General features: G+C 52.9%; 6 protein-coding genes across 6 annotated transcripts; 3 read left to right on the top strand and 3 right to left on the bottom strand.

Annotated features, from left to right (window-relative positions):
* Nucleotides 1–801: 801 nt before the first annotated feature.
* Z519_12464 (uncharacterized protein) lies at nucleotides 802–1,762 on the top strand (the record flags this gene model as incomplete). Its single annotated transcript, XM_016770170.1, has 2 exons — nucleotides 802–881; nucleotides 931–1,762. 2 exons carry the CDS (start codon nucleotides 802–804, stop codon nucleotides 1,760–1,762), a joined length of 912 nt encoding a protein of 303 aa, XP_016613668.1.
* A 535-nt stretch (nucleotides 1,763–2,297) lies between these two features.
* On the bottom strand, nucleotides 2,298–5,303 carry Z519_12463 (uncharacterized protein; the record flags this gene model as incomplete). Its single annotated transcript, XM_016770169.1, has 2 exons — nucleotides 2,298–2,382; nucleotides 2,506–5,303. 2 exons carry the CDS (start codon nucleotides 5,301–5,303, stop codon nucleotides 2,298–2,300), a joined length of 2,883 nt encoding a protein of 960 aa, XP_016613667.1.
* Nucleotides 5,304–5,938: 635 nt separating this feature from the next.
* Z519_12462 (hsp7-like protein) lies at nucleotides 5,939–8,031 on the top strand (the record flags this gene model as incomplete). Its single annotated transcript, XM_016770168.1, has 2 exons — nucleotides 5,939–5,965; nucleotides 6,022–8,031. 2 exons carry the CDS (start codon nucleotides 5,939–5,941, stop codon nucleotides 8,029–8,031), a joined length of 2,037 nt encoding a protein of 678 aa, XP_016613666.1.
* Nucleotides 8,032–11,998: 3,967 nt separating this feature from the next.
* Nucleotides 11,999–14,684, top strand: Z519_12461 (uncharacterized protein; the record flags this gene model as incomplete). The annotated part of the gene is made up of 2 exons (XM_016770167.1): nucleotides 11,999–12,373; nucleotides 12,426–14,684. 2 exons carry the CDS (start codon nucleotides 11,999–12,001, stop codon nucleotides 14,682–14,684), a joined length of 2,634 nt encoding a protein of 877 aa, XP_016613665.1.
* A 1,373-nt stretch (nucleotides 14,685–16,057) lies between these two features.
* Nucleotides 16,058–16,345, bottom strand: Z519_12460 (uncharacterized protein; the record flags this gene model as incomplete). The annotated part of the gene is made up of 1 exon (XM_016770166.1): nucleotides 16,058–16,345. One exon carries the CDS (start codon nucleotides 16,343–16,345, stop codon nucleotides 16,058–16,060), a length of 288 nt encoding a protein of 95 aa, XP_016613664.1.
* Nucleotides 16,346–16,586: 241 nt separating this feature from the next.
* Nucleotides 16,587–17,204, bottom strand: Z519_12459 (uncharacterized protein; the record flags this gene model as incomplete). The annotated part of the gene is made up of 1 exon (XM_016770165.1): nucleotides 16,587–17,204. The coding sequence occupies one exon, from the start codon at nucleotides 17,202–17,204 to the stop codon at nucleotides 16,587–16,589; it is 618 nt and encodes a 205-aa protein (XP_016613663.1).
* Nucleotides 17,205–17,907: the final 703 nt, after the last annotated feature.

Below are 17,907 nucleotides of genomic sequence, written 5' to 3'. Positions count from 1 at the left end.
TGCTCTCTCGAAGCTAGACATCTTGTCAAACCCCTGACAACACATCCCATTAGCCACATTCTCAATGATCTGCTTCCTTTCCCGACAACTAATCCGGCTCGAGCTACGGGAAGCTCACGCCGATGGCACACCCATACACCATGCTCCATCTTCCCTCATTCTCAATTCCATTCTATATACTCGCCTCTCCGCCTACCCTTCAAGGCTCATAGACATCCGCTTTCTTCATGTCCAGTCGTTCCACACGGGCCGCGACCCGGTCTCGGTCTGCGCTCTCCAAAATCTCCTCTTCCACATACAGTGCCGAGCCATCGAGTCTGAACTTTGTCCAGCCTGTTATCTAAGCGCACAAAGTGTGGTTTAACCGATCCAGCTACTATTGCAGGCTTATTATCGAAAGAGATTCCCAGCCGGCGCAATAATCACACATCTTGGGCCAGACAGGACTCCCCGAGCCCCATCAATATGATGTTTAGTTGTAGTCCATGACCTTCTCGGCAATGCACTGGCGAGAGGTGCTGAGAGAAGCCATGTCGGGCAGTGTTTGATAAAAAGCGAAGGAGAGTTGTCCATATTCGAAGGGGAGGTGGAGTTAAGGCGAGTGGAGCCGTAAAGCGGCGATCGATGGTTGCGTTAACCGCCAAGACGTCTGTGAGCCAGAGAACTTTGGACTTGCGCAGCCCATTGTATTTTGCTTGACACCATCTCAAAGCTCCCTCTACACATGCTCAACACGGCTGTCTGGGCCTGCACATCCACTTCATCTAAGGGAGGCTGAGCATCTCGCTCAGCTCAGACAACATGTGCCGCATTTGTGGGCGCATGGTAAAATGCATCTTTGATTCAATGCCCTCGAGGGTGCCATCGTCACTACTAAACCCGTGAGCATCTCTTCTTCGACCACGAGAGAACCGGCTACTGACTGCGCAGTGGCAGATCTCTACGCCAAACTCGTCAGACAAGATCTCACCATGTATCATCGCGCACTCTCGTGCAAAGCGCCTTGAATATACCCTCGAAACCGGTGGCACCACCACCGACATTTCTCCTCCCGTTTCGCGCAAAGCTTCACCAGACAAGGACGCAGCAGTCCACCACGACGCCAATATCTCAGTTCCAGAGCACCCAGCCCGAGATTCCTCCCACATACCTCTCAACCCCGACTGACCAAACGCCTTGCTCCGCTGCCGCGACAGTATCTCCTTCGACCACGCCAGCGCTCGACCGTCCACTGGTGCTCTCCCGCTCCCTGCAAACCCTCCTCCCCAAGCTACACCTCCAAAAACCCCACTATGTGGTCGCACACATTCACCGCTTCCCCTACCTCCTCACGGAGGGCGACATCCTCCGCCTGCCCTTCCACATGAAGAACGTTTCCCCCGGCGACGTTCTGCGCTTTAACCGGGCCAGCATCCTAGGTTCACGAGATTATACGCTCAAGGCCGGCGCCGCGTCCACCGAATCGTACGACAAGCGCCGCACGGGAGAACCAAACTATCTAGACGAGAGATTGTTCGAGTGCAGGGTCCGAGTCATGGGAATCGAGACCGAGCCCATGACATTCAAGGAGAAGAAGAAGAGGCGGAATCGACACAGGAAGATTGTGCGGAGTAAGCACAAGTACACCTTGTGCCGCGTTATGCAGGTCCGTGCCAAGGGTTTGGATGAATTAATCCAAGGAGAGAAGGGGATGGTGTTACTGGAAGGCCAGGAGAAGGCCGACGCCAACGCCGACGCCGACGCCGACATCGCCAGTGCTTGATTAGTCCCTGGATGACAGGACATCTTTGTAGGATATTTCGTGTGCGGAAGAGACCGTGTAGATGCCTAGTACGCCAATTTGGACAAATCCAAGACAACCACTGTGTCAATGAACCCGAGGCCAAGACAAGATGGAAGGAAGCGTGAACTTGTGTTCTGTTTTACCAAACTAAAGCTGTTATCCTGACACCGGTGCATGAGTATTAATACAGCGAACCCCCTCGAACGCCATGCGCCAAAAACATCACCGAGGATACGGAGGACAGAGACCAAGTAGAAGCCGTTCTCCTTCTGCAGCCTTCGGGCATCGCACCTTCATAAATCGGGTCGTCGTTATCATCACAGGCATCTGACCGTCCTCAACCCCCACCTCATCTCACGAACGAACGTGCACCAGGCTGTGTAGATGTGTCTCGGTTTTAGGAAAAGTGCCGCGGTCTCCATATTTCCCAACGCAATGAAGACTATTGCGGGTGAATGCGGGAGATGTTGAGTAAGGAAGCGCTGTCACGCTTGAAATGTCGTTCGTCTCATTTTTATCTCACCTCGAAAGCAGGAAAGGTCATGCGGTCGCGGAGGTTGACTTTGAATTCGAAGATTCCTTCTTCGGAGCCAGCGTACCTTTATCGCAATGTGTCAGCAGAAGCATTGCCTTTTTCCCAAAAAAAAGAAAGAAAAAAGACAAGACAAGAGGAAAAGAGAAAAGAAGAAAACCTGGTCTCTCGAGTCGGTGGTAACACTTACAGGAACTGCCCATCCGGACTAAACCCGATTCCCGTGGTGCCTAGCTCAATCTCACTTGCTACTGACGCAGCGCCCGTCGACCTCCCACCCGCACCAAGAACTCGTTGCGAACCCGAACCAGCCGCGGGAGGCATCCAATTGCCATTCGCATCGAGCGATCTGTTCCCGGAGATGCCACTCAAAAACATAATACGAGCCAGACGCATATCCGCATCAGGAATGCGACCGGCGACTCCAGATCTGACAATATCGATACGTCCTGCATCACTACCGCCACCCCGCTGGGCTCGCGGGCCTGTAGTCACCGTCATGGGGCCTCTGCGCATGCTGGTCGTGGCTATTGGAGGGCGGCTGGCGGGTTCGACTTCTCTCGGCGATGTGCGAGTGTTAGCAGTGTGGTTTGTGGTAGTCACTTCGTTGGCATTCGCTGTAGTCCGACTTCTGAGCGATGCTAATCGAGCTTCTGCCACGTCCAGCCTGCTTTGCATGGCGTTTGCCAGAGCTTCGGTGTCAATGGCGGCTTGAGCTACCCTTGACTCTGCTCTGCGTATCTGTTGTTCCAATTGTTCGATGTGGGCCAGTCTGTCAACGCTGATTTCGGAATACTCGTTGAGGACATTGGAAGCATTGTCTGACTCATTGGACGATCTGATGTTTATGGTGGGCAGCGTCGTAGTCTGAGCCGAGCTTGAATCTGAAGGGTCGAAAGTGCTGGTATTTGGCGTTTGATCACTTCCAGATCCACCTAGCAAGATCCTGTCCCGCTCAGTTTCCAGTCTCCTCGAATATTCCGTTCCGAATCTCAATTCAACCTGCAACTGATGCGACCGCTGTTGTAAGAACTGTTGCTCATGCGTCAACTGTCGCTGCAGGACCCGTTCCAGCGTAGCTTCGATATCTCTATTTGACTCTCTTGCTGCTGCCCGAATATGGTCAAGCCGATTGGAGGTCGCGGCGAGCAGCCGCTGTTGGGTATCAAGCTCCCTGTGAAGCGAGAGTGATAATTGTCTTTCATCGGCCAGTTGGCGCTCAAGGTGCCTACCGAGTTCCCGTTCCTCTTCCAAGGCATTTTCCACCTGAGCAAGAAGCGCTCGATTGCGATTGCGGTAGTCTGATGCTCGAGCCGCTGATGCTCGAGCCGACTCAACTGCTGTCTGAATGACATGCCAGGGGTCGTGGGGCGGAATATTAGAGGTTCCTGGTCGTGGGTTAGAGCCCGAAGCTGGGGGTAAAGTACTTGTCGACATGGTTGGTATGTCCTCGTCGTCTCCAATGCGGCCTGGAGACGCAGATACAAGCATGCGTGGGTCCACCACCATGATATCGGGGGATTGGCTTCTGTTGGTGGTGGGCTGGGAAAAAACTACAGATGATCTCCTCCTTGGTTGATGTGAGCGAGAACTGATAGAGCGATCAGTTCCTGGGGGTTGCGAGGTGTCCTCATTTGATATCCTTCCAGCAATCCAGCCCGGGGAAGAAGTAATGTAGTTGATACTGTATGGGCGAGTCGGGGGGTGTTCGACATTCATTGTGCTGTCAAGCGCCTCGACAATTGATCTTTCTCGCGCATCCAGATCCAGGCCCTCATAATTGACCAGATCGCGGCGATTATGCCGTTGTCCAGAGTCGCTCAAAAGATCATCAGTGCTTAGCTCGTTGTCTAGCTCTCTGGACGACAAGCCACGTATAGCTCTTAATCGTGCGCGACGTTGCTGCACCAACCGTTCCTTATGACCTATGTTGCGAAACGCAACAGGGGTTCCATCTTCGAGCTTGACTTCTTCTGTTTTCTGACGGTCGAGGTCCAGAATCTGCCGTCGGACACAGGACCGTCTCACATCCGCAATACCTATTCTCCCGTGGTCTTCAGCCCACACTAACAGATCCCAGGGTGCAGGAGAAAAAGACATGGACCTGACGCATCCATATAAAGCTTGCCGCGATGATCTAAAGGTGCATATTATGGATGATTCTCCAGGCTCATTGCTGCTCAGAAGATGTTGCATGTCGAATATCGAGATGGATCCACCTTGGGAAGAAGCTGCGCAAAGATACCCGGAGGGCGAAAAAGTCACTGCAAAGCTGTGGTCGTCGTAAACGGGGTCGCCAGTCGGCACGACGGGGTTGGCGATCATCTGCCAGTGATATTTGGCATACGTCCCGGAAGAGCCATCGATGATGTCGCGGTCTTCGTCGAGGTGTCGTCGGTAGAAGTACACATGGTCTGAGTCCCCAACTGCCGCGAGGATCTTGGAGTCTGGCGACATGGATGCAAAGTTCATTGGAACAGGATGCGGTAGAGTTGTCAGCACCTGCCTTTGGGCGAGGGAGTAGATCTTAACGGTCTTGTCGTTGTTACTGATTAGGACCACCGGTTCGTCAGGAGTTTTGCCCTCATTCAAGACAGTGTGGATGCTCATTGAATTGACTATTTCTCCTCCCAACAAGTCAACGTTCATGTCGTGACCAAAGCATGTCGGCCGATCATGTTCGTCCTTCTCGACTTTGATGAAGGCGCAGTCTCCATTTTGTTCTCCTCCTACACAAACCCAGCCCAGGTCAGCAGCCAGACAGCGGGAATCGAAGGGAATCGTTGCAACCAAAGAGTTCTGTTGGGTTGCGAGATCGAGAACGAAGATGTCCTTGCATGATACATAGTAAATGAGGTCCTTCTCTGATGAACTGATGAAATGACGCAGTTGGTGGTGAGCGACCGTGATCTTTGCGGGATAGAACTTAGAATGCGTAGCAAGGGACTTTGCAGGATTGAGCCATAGTTCGCTATTCGGTACGGTCATTTCGCGACGGAAGTTGAGGGATCTACAGGATGAGACGCATCGCTCGGCAAGGTAGGAGGTGGATGGCAAGATCGAGGCGGAGAGGGTGGTAAGCGTGCAGGGTCAAGAAGCCTTGAAAGGAGAGATTCTTGGATCAGCGACCCCCAACAGCTATAGAGCAGGGAGCCTGTATAAATTGGTTGTTTGTAAGAATGGATCTGTCTCAACTTGAGGGTGATAATCGCATCACAGTGGAATGAGAGGCGTGCTTCTCAGATTTGCCAGCCCGTGACGTCGATTGGGCGAGGCTCTCACGGCGAGGCTCGCTGGAATTTATTTTAAAGCGGTAGGTCTGCCGAGACCAACTTGAGCCGGTCTTGGCTGGTCTTGGCTGGTTTGCTCCATAATTTCTACTGGGTACTCGGCAGGTTCTGAGAGTTTCTGTTGTGCCAAGCCTCGCGCGAGCTTGCGGCGAAGGGGAAGAGAGATTTTTTCTCGGTCCATTTGTATTGCGTCTGCTTTGCATCCTGAGCTCATCTATCCATCCATCCTATCACCAATTCCCTTCACCTTCAACTTCACCACGGTTTCTAGGCCTCTGCCCATCTCCTACCTCCTTCACTGCTTCCCTGTTTGTTCTTTTATTTGAGATCATCATGATTGCCTCACGGTTGTCTAGAGCGGTAAGTCCCAATGCTGTTTCCTCCGTCGTGGAACCGTCTCCTAATAGAGCCACCAGCTTCCTCGCTCAAGCCCCTTCTCTCGCCTCTCCCAGATTCGAGCACCTCGACCATCAATAATCTCGCGGTATGCCTCCACCGATACCCCCGAGTCGACTGAAAAGGTCAAGGGCCAAGTCATTGGTATTGACTTGGGAACGACAAACTCGGCCGTCGCTGTCATGGAAGGCAAACAACCTAGAATAATAGAAAACGCTGAGGGTACTCGAACAACACCCTCCGTTGTGGCCTTCACCGAAGGTGGCGAGCGTCTCGTTGGCGTTGCAGCCAAGCGACAAGCTGTGGTCAACCCTGAAAACACGCTCTTCGCGACCAAACGGCTCATCGGCCGGAAATTCTCAGACCCAGAAGTCCAGCGAGACATCAAAGAAGTCCCCTACAAGATCGTTCAACATACAAATGGTGATGCGTGGCTGGAAGCTCGCGGTGAAAAATATTCGCCGTCGCAGATCGGAGGTATGGTTTTGGCAAAGATGAAGGAGACTGCCGAAGCATACCTTGGCAAGCCTATCAAGAATGCCGTCGTCACAGTCCCTGCCTACTTCAATGACATGCAGCGACAAGCCACGAAAGACGCTGGTCAAATCGCAGGATTGAACGTTCTCCGTGTTGTCAATGAGCCTACTGCAGCTGCGCTAGCATACGGTCTCGAGAAGGAAGACGATCGCATCATCGCGGTCTACGATCTGGGTGGTGGCACATTTGATATCTCCATTCTCGAAATCCAAAAAGGTGTCTTTGAGGTCAAGTCTACCAATGGTGACACCCATCTTGGTGGTGAAGATTTCGACATCACCCTTGTCCGTCATCTCGTTCAGCAGTTTAAGAAAGAGTCTGGTATCGACCTATCCAACGATCGTATGGCCATTCAACGTATTCGCGAGGCCGCCGAAAAGGCCAAGATTGAGCTGTCTTCTTCGATTCAAACAGATATCAACCTGCCTTTCATCACCGCCGACGCATCTGGACCTAAACACATCAACATCAAGCTAACCAGAGCTCAACTCGAGCAGATGGTCGATCCCCTCATCGCTAAGACCATTGAGCCTGTTCGAAAGGCCCTGAAAGATGCCAACCTCCAAGCAAAGGACATCCAAGAAATCATCCTCGTCGGTGGCATGACTCGTATGCCTAAGGTCACCGAGTCCGTCAAGAGCATCTTTGGACGCGAGCCTGCCAAATCTGTCAACCCTGACGAAGCCGTCGCCATTGGTGCCGCAATCCAAGGAGCCGTGCTTGCCGGCGAAGTCATGGACGTTCTCCTGCTCGACGTTACACCCCTCTCTCTTGGTATCGAGACCCTCGGTGGCGTCTTTACCCGTTTGATCAACCGCAACACCACTATTCCCACCAAGAAATCACAGATCTTCTCGACTGCCGCCGACTTCCAGACTGCTGTGGAGATCAAGGTCTACCAGGGTGAGCGTGAGCTTGTCCGTGATAACAAGTTGTTGGGCAACTTCCAGTTGGTTGGCATTCCTCCGGCACACCGTGGAGTTCCTCAGATCGAAGTCACCTTTGACATTGATGCCGACTCTATCGTCCACGTTCACGCCAAGGACAAGTCAACCGGCAAGGATCAATCCATCACGATCGCTTCGGGCTCGGGTCTTTCCGATGCTGAGATCCAAAACATGGTGGATGATGCTGAGAAATATGGCGCCCAAGACAAGGAGCGCAAGGCTGCCATTGAAGCAGCCAACCGAGCTGACAGCGTCCTTAACGACACGGACAAGGCATTGAAGGAATTTGAAGACAAACTCGACAAGTCCGAAGCTGATCTCATCAAAGAAAAGATTGCTTCCCTCCGCGAGTACGTTGCCAAGAACCAGGCCGGAGAGGGCACTGCCACGGCGGAGGAGATGAAGCAGAAGATTGATGAGCTCCAGAGTGCAGCTCTTAGTTTGTTTGACAAGATGCACAAAGCCCGCGAGGAGTCGCAGCAGACACCACCGAGCGGTGATGCTGGCTCACAGCAAGGCTCATCCAGCGGTGAGCAGAAGCCGTGAAGCTGAAGATGGAGATGGAGGGCGCCAAAAAAAAGCAACCTGTATTTTAATGATATCCCCTGTACTCGACTTCATTTTATTAACCCGGACACTGGCCGATCTCTTTCGACATTCTTGCCATGATGGCTGGCAGAGAGTTCTCTATGTGTTTTAGTTTTGCCCTCTCGGGAAAGGACAAAGGTTTGCTGATGAGGACATAGCTGCTGGGTCACGACTTGTATGCATGAGTGTTTGAAGGAGCATGGAGCATCATATATTACATTACATGCTTGGCCGTTCGGGGGGAATGACTGCAGGAGCGGAGCACAGCAGGGGGTTGGGTTTGTTTTGCGAATGATTAGTTGGCGAAAGGATTGCAGATGGACGGGTGTAATATCTTGTGTAGAGCAGGTAAGGCAGGGCAGGGCATGACACAGACACCTCAGCCTTGAGGGTGGCGAGCAGGGCGAGAGTCTGTCAGAATTGTAGTGCCCTTTTGTGAAAAATAGAAAAGGAAATCTCCCCTCGTATCATATATCGGATTAATTAATTACTTGGATGATGATGATGACGATGATGACGATGACAATCCCTAGAGGGCCGTTGGGGCCGCATGCAAGGAGTTCACTGCTAGTTATTACGGCGATATCCGAAAGAGGGAATCGATTGTTCGACTCCTTCAGTATAGCATAAGCAGTCTGCCAATCACCGCGGAATGGCACCCAGGACTGCTGCGTATACTCTGACGGATCTGGCGTATACGACTAGATGCGGATGGATTCTCAGGGAGGCTGACTCGAGGCCAAGGTGGAGACAAGCTGACGACAAAGGCGAGTCGAGAAGGTGTAAAAGAGGAAACACGGGGACGGGCACGCGGACGGCGCGCATACGTATACCGTTATCGTATACCACGCAAGCCATTTAGTTGCGGTCTGTACGGAGGACGAGCATTGGGGGCCGAGGATGGTGGTACTCGGTATGTAACGGCATCTCTTGGAGAAGCTGGGCGAGGGAGAGGCAATGAGACAGTGGCCAAAGGCCACAAGCATTGGCCGAGAAGCCCCGATAGCCGGCGGATAGACAGGAGGTCCAGGATTTGTAACGTGAATGTGTGAAGGGTGAAGGGGGGAAGCAGCAGACAGGACAGTAAGAGAAGGGCCCCGATACGGAAGGGGGTGTTATTCTGTGAGTAGTATGTGGTTGCGTGGCTAGCTGTACAGAGTAATGTGATTTGCCCGATAGCAACCAAGTATTATCACAGAAGAAATTACCTCGTAGCGTATATCTAGCAATGGCAGAAATTAGAAATTAGTGCCTCGTATGCCCGAATCCCAAGGATGGCGAGGGCGGGCCCCGCGCAGCCTATCCCATGAATACCCACTAGTCAAATAGGGGGGCTGGCTATACGAGCGGGCAGCCATGTCACAAGCCAAGCGGAAATCAAAAATCAAAAATCACCGCATCCAGTTGTGGCCTGCAGAGAGTGGCCAGCTGATGCCGGCACACACAATACAGGTAAAGGCCCGATGACGATGAGTTGAGTTCACGTAAACACAGGGTACGGTGGACTCGGGCAGTATAGTTCAGGTCCACACTAATCAATCTGGCCGCTAATTAAACGGGCCTCGCTGGGCCTAAAGGCTGCTGCTTCGGGTTATACCTGCGGGCAGCACTGAAACAGCCAGGGCAACAGGGGCCGCCGTGGGTGGGTTTGTTATCAAGAGCTGCTAGGCCCAGGGCTACCAGGCTATTCTGCTTAACCAGATATCTTCCTCGACTCCTCCATTACTATCTGGGTAGCACCTCATCGCCTGTTGCCTGTCGCCTGTCGCTGTATCCACCGGAGCGGCCTGCATGACCCCCCAGTGAAAAAGATGGTGATCCAACTCAATCTCGTCAATCGCCGCCTGGCGTCTTGTCCTGTTCCGTTCCGTTTTGTATTTTTTTCCCCTTCTTTTTCTCGCATCCATTCCTATCCGGAGTATTCACTATTAGGCGGCTGCGACCAAGTGCCAGACATACTTAGTGACAGGTCAAGCGAGAACCCGCTTCCCTCTTGTAATTAATTCCCTAGTCAATCCGGATCTAGCACCCACACCCACACTTTCCTACCCTCCCACCCTCCTTGTTCTTGTTCTTGTCTAAGTAGGCAGTACTATTCGGGACTCTAAACGCCTCTTGTTCGCTTCTTGTTAACGTTTTAACCTTGGCCTTTGCCCCTTTCAACCAATCATCCCACGGCTTGTTTGCTCTTGTGCCTATCCTACACTGATTAGTGCACTTTTTGCATCTCTCTCGCGCTCTGTCTCTTTCGGTCTGTCTTCTTGCTCTCTGGTCTGGCTTTCTCTCCTTCTCCATCTCCCTCTTCTTGTGCAACTCACTCCCCTTTCCTTCCTTTTCCCTTTCCTTTCCCCATCCTCCGCCTTCCCGCTTCTCTACACAGACACTTCTTCCCCATCACCCTGTCTGCTACTTGCCGTGTGGTTACTTATCCCTCCTTTCAGAGTTGTACGCCATCGATTTTGTCAACCTTGTATGACCATCTCCTTGTCAACCGCTCAACCATCATCCACATGCCGATGCCGCTCCCCATTTGGATTTAATTTTCCATCCGGCCTGAGTTGCGCTCAGTTTATCCTGCTTCTCGACTTGCCTACACACCCCCCTGCCACCTGCACACCACCCCCTTGAGGACGGAAGACAATTCCCACCGTTGCTATTATGTATTCGCGGCCTCCATCTGAAATGCCGCGCAACATCTCGCACGAGGTCGGATCCGAGGTATGTGGACGTCTTTTCCTGCTATATTTCTCAGCACTATCCTGCCCTATGCACTGTCCTAGCCCTCTGCTTTATCGGGGGGGAGGGGGTTTTTTTTTTTAAAAAAAAAAGAAAAGGGACAAAAGTAAAGGGGAGAAAACATCGTGGAGAGGGCGTGAGGACTCGTACTCCTGTCATCACCATCTCTCATCCTCGAAGAACAGGACAACTAGACTGGCACCTCAAATCAACTGTCAATGATTGCTGTCACCGCTCGACCTTCAACCCTCTCTGTCAAACTACCGAGAGTGACCACAAGAGAGAAAAAAAACGCCACCAGGCCCTGGAAATGCAGAGGAACCGACATTGTGAATCCAGTGACGATATGCTGCCACTTGCGCTCGCTTGCCCGCGTGGTGATTGTGGCAAGGGTTACCTGTTGGCTGTGTTTTGTTGGCCCGGCGGGTTCTAGAGGCTCCTTAGGGGCCATCTCCTGGGGCCTCTAGGCTCTAGCCACCTTTAGCCAGCGGGCTTCTGGGCTGCTCTCCAACAGGAATCGAATGCCTTCTACTGCCTCCACCAGCATCTCCTTGGGCTCCTGGTTCTCTTGGCGTCTTGCTTCAATACCTGGCCGATCTTTTTTAGGTCTTCGACTCATCCCAGTCCGCTTCGGCCCCTCCTTCTCGCCTCTCACCAATCGCCATCTATTTCCAAAACACCTTCACTCCTATTTGGTGTTATCCAGCTGCACCACTTGTGTTGGCGTCTTTCCTATCTCTGCTTAGCGCCCCAGTACCATTCTTGCACCTATTGCACCAGTCTCTTAACCCTTTTCAGCCACTCTCGTCTACTCCCTTTACAATCAATAACCACGTTTTACCGGGTTGAGAAGGGAGGGGAAAAAACACACACACACTTTTCACTTACCTGATGTGACTTGATGGGGATTGGTGGCTTTCCCCTGCCCCAAACATCCTCCCCGTACCCGGTACTGAGTGGTGGACGCCCACTTCACCATCATTCCCTTTCCCTCAAGAGAAGTGGTGTGAATGTTCTTGTCGCTGGCACTTGTTAATTCGTCAAACTGTAAACTCACTCATGTTTCATAATGATCTTGTTACTAATCTCTGGCCTCTAGCGTCCGCGCTCGTCGTGGGAGTCGCCGTATCAGCAACATCCTCGAAATTTCCCGCAGCCACCTCAACGTTCACCAACTATCCCGGACCCAATGGACCCCGAATCCTCCGACAGCGACGTCTCTGTTGATAGAGGCGATGACTATCGATTCACCGGCCCGTTGACTGCACCAATCCCTTTGCCAGCGCCAGCATCAAAACACGCCCTGGAGTCTTCTGATGCCGTCCAGGCACGTCTCGACGAACTGCAGCGCGTTGAGGACCACAACGTCAAGAAATTCGAACTGCTCAGAGCCAAGCGCGCTCGCAAAGACGACAAGATACGTCGCAAACGGGAAACCCAAGACAGGAAATGGGCCCTCATTATGGAAGCTCGTCAGCGCAGAGACGCCAGAATCGAGGCGCGTCGAAGGAGGGAAGATATGGCCTTTAACCAGTTTGATCATGACCTCGAGGATGAAGAAAGTGTAGGTTGCGACTTGTCGTTTGCGAGGGGTCGGTCGAGCTGACTTGTCCCAGAATCTCCGACGCCGGCTGAAGCGACTTAAACGTGGGTTACCAGCAGATGACTCGCCAATGGCGGGAGGCCGTAGCATATCCTCATCGTCAATGTCACCGCCGGGACCTGCACTTTCAACACTCCCTCCGCCCCCCAAACGTCACCAGGTTGGTCCCCCTGGTCAACCTGATGCCATCAATCCAGCCCAGTCGAGACCTTCACCGCAATCAGGTCTAGCAGCTCCTGCGAAAGGCACTCTGCCTGCTCCCTCCTATTCTTTCTATCGCGACTCCCCTTCATCGTACCCGCGGCCATATCATCATTCATCCTACTCGACCACACCAAGCAATGCTTCCCCGACGATAACGACTAACGGATCAGGTCATGGCCCCCAACCATCTGCCGATCGGTCGCATCTTAACCATCTAGGACGGCCAGGTTCTCCTCTTGCGCGACCCGTCCCAAGTACTCAGTCACCGGTGACACCGGCAACAAACCCCAATCCCCCAAGACAGATATATGATACCCGTCCACCACCGCCCGCCACGTCTTCGGGATTTGCTTCCATCAATGCGCCATCAACATCTGGATTTGCGACCATCAACGCGAGAACAAACGCAACTCCGCCGGCCTCACACATCCCCTTGTCTAGGCCTCCCAACGATGTGGATAACAAGACATCCAGTCATCCGGTCGAACCGAATCACTTCCACTCTTACCCAGGTGCACCGAATACTTCCAACTCGACGGGACAAACGGGGGGCGGTGCTAAACGCACACCCTCAACGACCCATCCATATCAGATGTCAGAGGCATTTGCAAACCGACACCATCACTGCGAAAGAGTTGATACCCTGAACCGCGGTATCTGGACCTCGTATGGTCCGGGAGGGACGGCAGATCATCCGACAGGACCCGCAGTCGAGATGTACCTTCGCTGCAACCACGATGGGTGTTCACGTATCGATTGGCGCACTGTCCATGGTCTGCAATGCCACATTGTTAAGAATCATGATCAGCCGAAGGGCACCATCGGTAGTCTCGATAAGGCACTGGAGAAATACGGTGTTCCGGTCAAAGAGGTCGAAGATTTCGAATTCCATCATGGTAGAGGAACAGCGGGAACAATGGCAGACCCCAAGAACTTGAAGATGAAGCTGAAGACCAAGGTCCAGAGTTTTGGGAGAGTCGGCACACCAGGCTCTTTTGGCGTCGATCCCGAGGCGAGACCCGCTGGCTATAGACCAAGTCCGGCTACGACCGACGACAGTCCTACCATGTCTGATGCTGTCAAAAGGAGTCCAGACTTAGCCAAGATAAATGGCCTACAATCCCGTGCCTCGAACAATGAAACCGGAAGACAATCCGCGCCTCAGACGGCATCTAGCTCGCCGGCGAATACCTATACGGCTAGCCGACCCGGCTGGCCGGGAGTAAATGCGCCGTTGTCGACCCCGGCGAGCGTTGAACCAGAACCTAAAAGTTTGCAGGGTGACTTCAGCTCGACTGAACCTTCGAGTGGCGAACAAGCCTTGGGTTCTCAACCAGGCCTTTCCACCACGGGGTCGCCACCTACCCCTCCATCAACTGTCAAGGTTGCCCCCCTGAGGCCGCAATCCAGAGACACAATTACAGTCAGTGAAGCCGTGAAAAATACTCCCAACCAGCAATCCTCCGCTCCACCAGACGAGCCTGAGCCTGAGCCATCGGTTTCTTCAGCCCAACCACAGCCAGCCGAGGTCAAGAGCGAAGAGGAAAAGCAAGACGGGCAGACGGCGACTGAAGAGCCTTCTAAGCCACAAGCAAATGATCATGATATCGAAATGACCGGAACCACGGAGGACAACCACGGAAAGCCAAATGAGAGCAGGGTAAATGGTGCCACTAATAGCGATAAGAATGCAGCGTCAGCTGAAAAGCTGACACGGATGGCGGATTCGGCTGGAGAACGATCCGAGACAAGTGAGGTAGATGGGAATGCCGCAAAGGATGCTAGCACATCAAGTGCCCGACGATCCAACATTCAATCTCCGACAATCACGACAAGATCTCTGACTGCTACTACTCCCAGCAGCGCACGACGACCGAGTCGACGATTCAGCGGTGCCAGGAAATCCTTGGAGGTTGATGGGGAACTCCGTAAACCTGGGAACAACGAGAATGATGAAAAAGAAAAAGAAGACAAAGACGGCAAGGATGAGAAGACCGAAAAGGAGAATTCCCGGCTAGAACCTCGGCGGTCATTGACTGGACGAATCCTGCGAAGGGGGAGATGGTAACCACCAGAGCAAATCTTTCTGAAATGAAAGGGTCAGATCAACTTGGGCCGAAGATGCTGCAGCACCAGTGCTGTATGAATTGATCAAATCCAACGGGCTTGGGAATGCTCCATAGCTTTGGGTTTTGGGGATCTACGAGCCTTGACTAAGTGGACCCAAAAATGGCATGGTGCAGATGGGGTGGATATGGACGTACGACCGACATGGTCTTTCAACCACATGAAGGTGTACTCGAATGGACTCTAGGATCGAGAAATGTTGGGGTTGGAGGAGCTTAGGGTGTTGATTGGGTGAATTAGGCACGAGCGGTGGAAGGATGGATTATTGTCCAGCTTCGCATAGGTGACTAATGGTAAGGAATCGGAGTTGCGTGTCTTGGATGGGACTACGAGGTTGCCATACGTTTCGCAAACGGGTGCTGAAATTGCTTTGACCCCATTCGGTCAACAAGAGGCGGCTGGGATCGATTGTTTTGGCTTGTGATGCAGAGCAGAAGAGATGATGCTCTTCAACGGCTTCTATATCGGTTGGTGGTGTGATTCAGACCTTTGCGGTACATTTTCATATCATGCTTCGTGCGGTATGTACGTAGTAATTTAGGTTCTGTTTTCCGGTGCTGGATTTTTTATTCCTCGTCGTTTTGATCGTTTCTTCTATATGCATGCCCCACATGCTCTTTTTTCTGGAACAGCACACACGTATGTACGGACCCAGTTCACCTATCTTTCTCGCGATAGCTATGCATATAGAGGAGTCCTTGGTTGGCGGGCGAGGCTGAGGACCGTGAACTTTGCCTCCTTCCTACCTTCCTTTCTGTTCAAGATGAGGGAAATGGGAGGAAAGCAAAGGATAGGAAGGAAAGGGAATAATATTTCTGTATTATTGATATTGACATGTTGTGGTCAGGGATGAGGGGAATTATGCGCGTGTGGATTGCATCCTTCGGTGCTCTCTGCTTCTGTATTTCCATACTCGCATACTCTATACGGATTCGATATCCCGTAACGCTTGCGGCGCGTAGTGGTACAGTAGTACTAGTGCTATACGACGTTTGCATTGTGGGAAATACCTACCAAATGAACCCGGGCCGTGGGAGTAGAATCGTTATGTAAATGAAGCATAAATGTATTTGTAGTGAATTTGTCTAGACTAACTTGACCGTTGTGACCTCGGGCTTCGGCCGCATGAACGCCCTGTGCCGCACCTCGCCGAACGCCGCGGCGCTCGTAGAGGCCCCGGCCGAGTGCTCGATCCAGATGACATGCGCGACCCGGTCGAAGCCTAGCGCGTACATAACCGGGTGGAGGAGCGCCAGGGCCCAGCAGCAGGATCAGCGGCCACATGGCGACCACGCACGCAAAGTTCAGCGCGTACTACGCGGCCACCATGGCCAGCACCACCAGCCCGACCGGCATGAACGCCACGGCCCACGCCGCATGCCACAGGCGGCCATGTTCCTGTGGGATCAGAGGCCCGATGGTTCGCAGCTGCGCAATGTCCAGAACACCGGCCATCTTGCGCGACGGGACAGAACCGGGTCCGTCGAGGAAGAAGTTGCGCGCATTTGGCAGCCGTGCGGTGGTCGTCGCGGCCGCGCTCGTGGGAACAGGATCGTCACTCGCTAGAAAAACGGTCGGTGGCTTGTCCCAACCAGTATACATGTGCAGCCAAGCTCGATCTCACCCGTCGCCAGGTCAAAGCTCGACACGAACGCCGCCGAGTGTAGCGTCCCGATCCGTTCTCCGTCTGGCGTTGTGATCCTGAGGTCGCTCCTACTCCTTCGAGGCACGACGGCGATGACGGTGGCGAGCGAGGTTTCGAACTCCAGCACCGGTTTCTCGTCGTATTTCTTCTGGACTATACCTTTCTCTGGAGCTTCGGGGGCTGGTCGAGTCGGTCGATTCAGTAGTAGACGTTGTTCATTTGGGCAATCTCGGAAGCGCGTTCGTGAGCATCCTCCTGACGGACGCAGAAGCTGTCTACCCACAAATACGTCTCGTTGAATTCTCTAGTGAGTTCCATGGCGTCACGAACAACGCGATGAGCCGACAAGGCCTTGCCGTCGCTTTTGACTTTGGTTTCCTCGCCCGAAAGCCGGCGCCGAGACGCGTTCCCCCAGACATAGGACAGCGCAAAATACCGGGCTTCCACTGAAGATGGTACGTCTTCGACGCACATGGTCCGGACGTTGACGAGCCTTTTTGGGCCTTTGCCGCGACTCCTAATTCTCGAGTCGGCGCTCTTGCAGGCATGATGATCAAGCTCGCAGGTGTGCAGCCAATTTCGCATCAGCTCGCGACTTGCTTTCAGAGGGTTCAGAGGTCTTGCATAGTTGGTGGCTTGTCTACCAATTACCTGAGCATCATCACCCAGCGGTAGAAAGCGTAGAGCACCGGGATTCTCGACTTCAATGCACGTAACATCAATGACTTTCCCAGCTGAGTCTCTTGACCCCCCCGATTTGTATAGGGTCAGAAAGTTGACTGGAGTTGGCTCGTCCGTGGATAAGCTGCTGGCCATCAGGCGACACAGAGAGCATTCCGAGGAGCTGTGAACCGTCTGCTGCGGCGAAAATCGGTATATTCGGGATATCTGGCCAGGCTTTCTCTTCTTAGCCGAGCTTGTAAAGTGTGGCACGAGGTCGATGCTTGAGCAGGCACAGGAGATAAGCCAGCTTTTGGGCACCACGGGAGCGGCAACATCTGCTTCACCCCAGGCGAGACTCACTGTTCAGAACTGTCGTTATATGTGTCGCAAAGGCAACGGCAGATGTATCTCAGACGGCAAAGGTTGGGGGTTACACCCAAGATGATAAAGGCCCAATAGATTATAAACTTTCAAGGGCGACTCAGTAGCATAAGGACATGCAGCTCAAGTAAGCCAAAGGCCAAGATACGAAAAGGCGTCTGCTGGGAAGGCTGGCATTCAAAGCGAGGTGGTTGGTTTGCGTTGAGACGTTGATAAGTTGAAGATGTATCTTGAGGCTGAAGCAGCGGCCTAGTTATACTCTGTAGTGCGGCTAGTGCGGGCTAACTTGTGGAGCTGTAACTCGTAGGTCTGGCGGTGGTGGTGACCGCAAGGCCCAGTCCAAGCCTTGTCTCACTACGTCCCAATGATGGTCGGGATATGGCCCATTCGAACGGGCAGTCATACTCGGTTCTCAAGTCGCAGGCCTGCTTGATCATGTCGATGAAAGAGACCCTCTATCAAGCTCTCTTTGAGA

This window comes from Cladophialophora bantiana (genome assembly GCF_000835475.1).
Source record: "Cladophialophora bantiana CBS 173.52 unplaced genomic scaffold supercont1.29, whole genome shotgun sequence".
Lineage (NCBI taxonomy): Eukaryota > Fungi > Ascomycota > Eurotiomycetes > Chaetothyriales > Herpotrichiellaceae > Cladophialophora > Cladophialophora bantiana.
The sequence above is the reverse complement of the archived record's forward strand: the minus strand, read 5'-3'. Positions and strand labels throughout refer to the sequence as shown.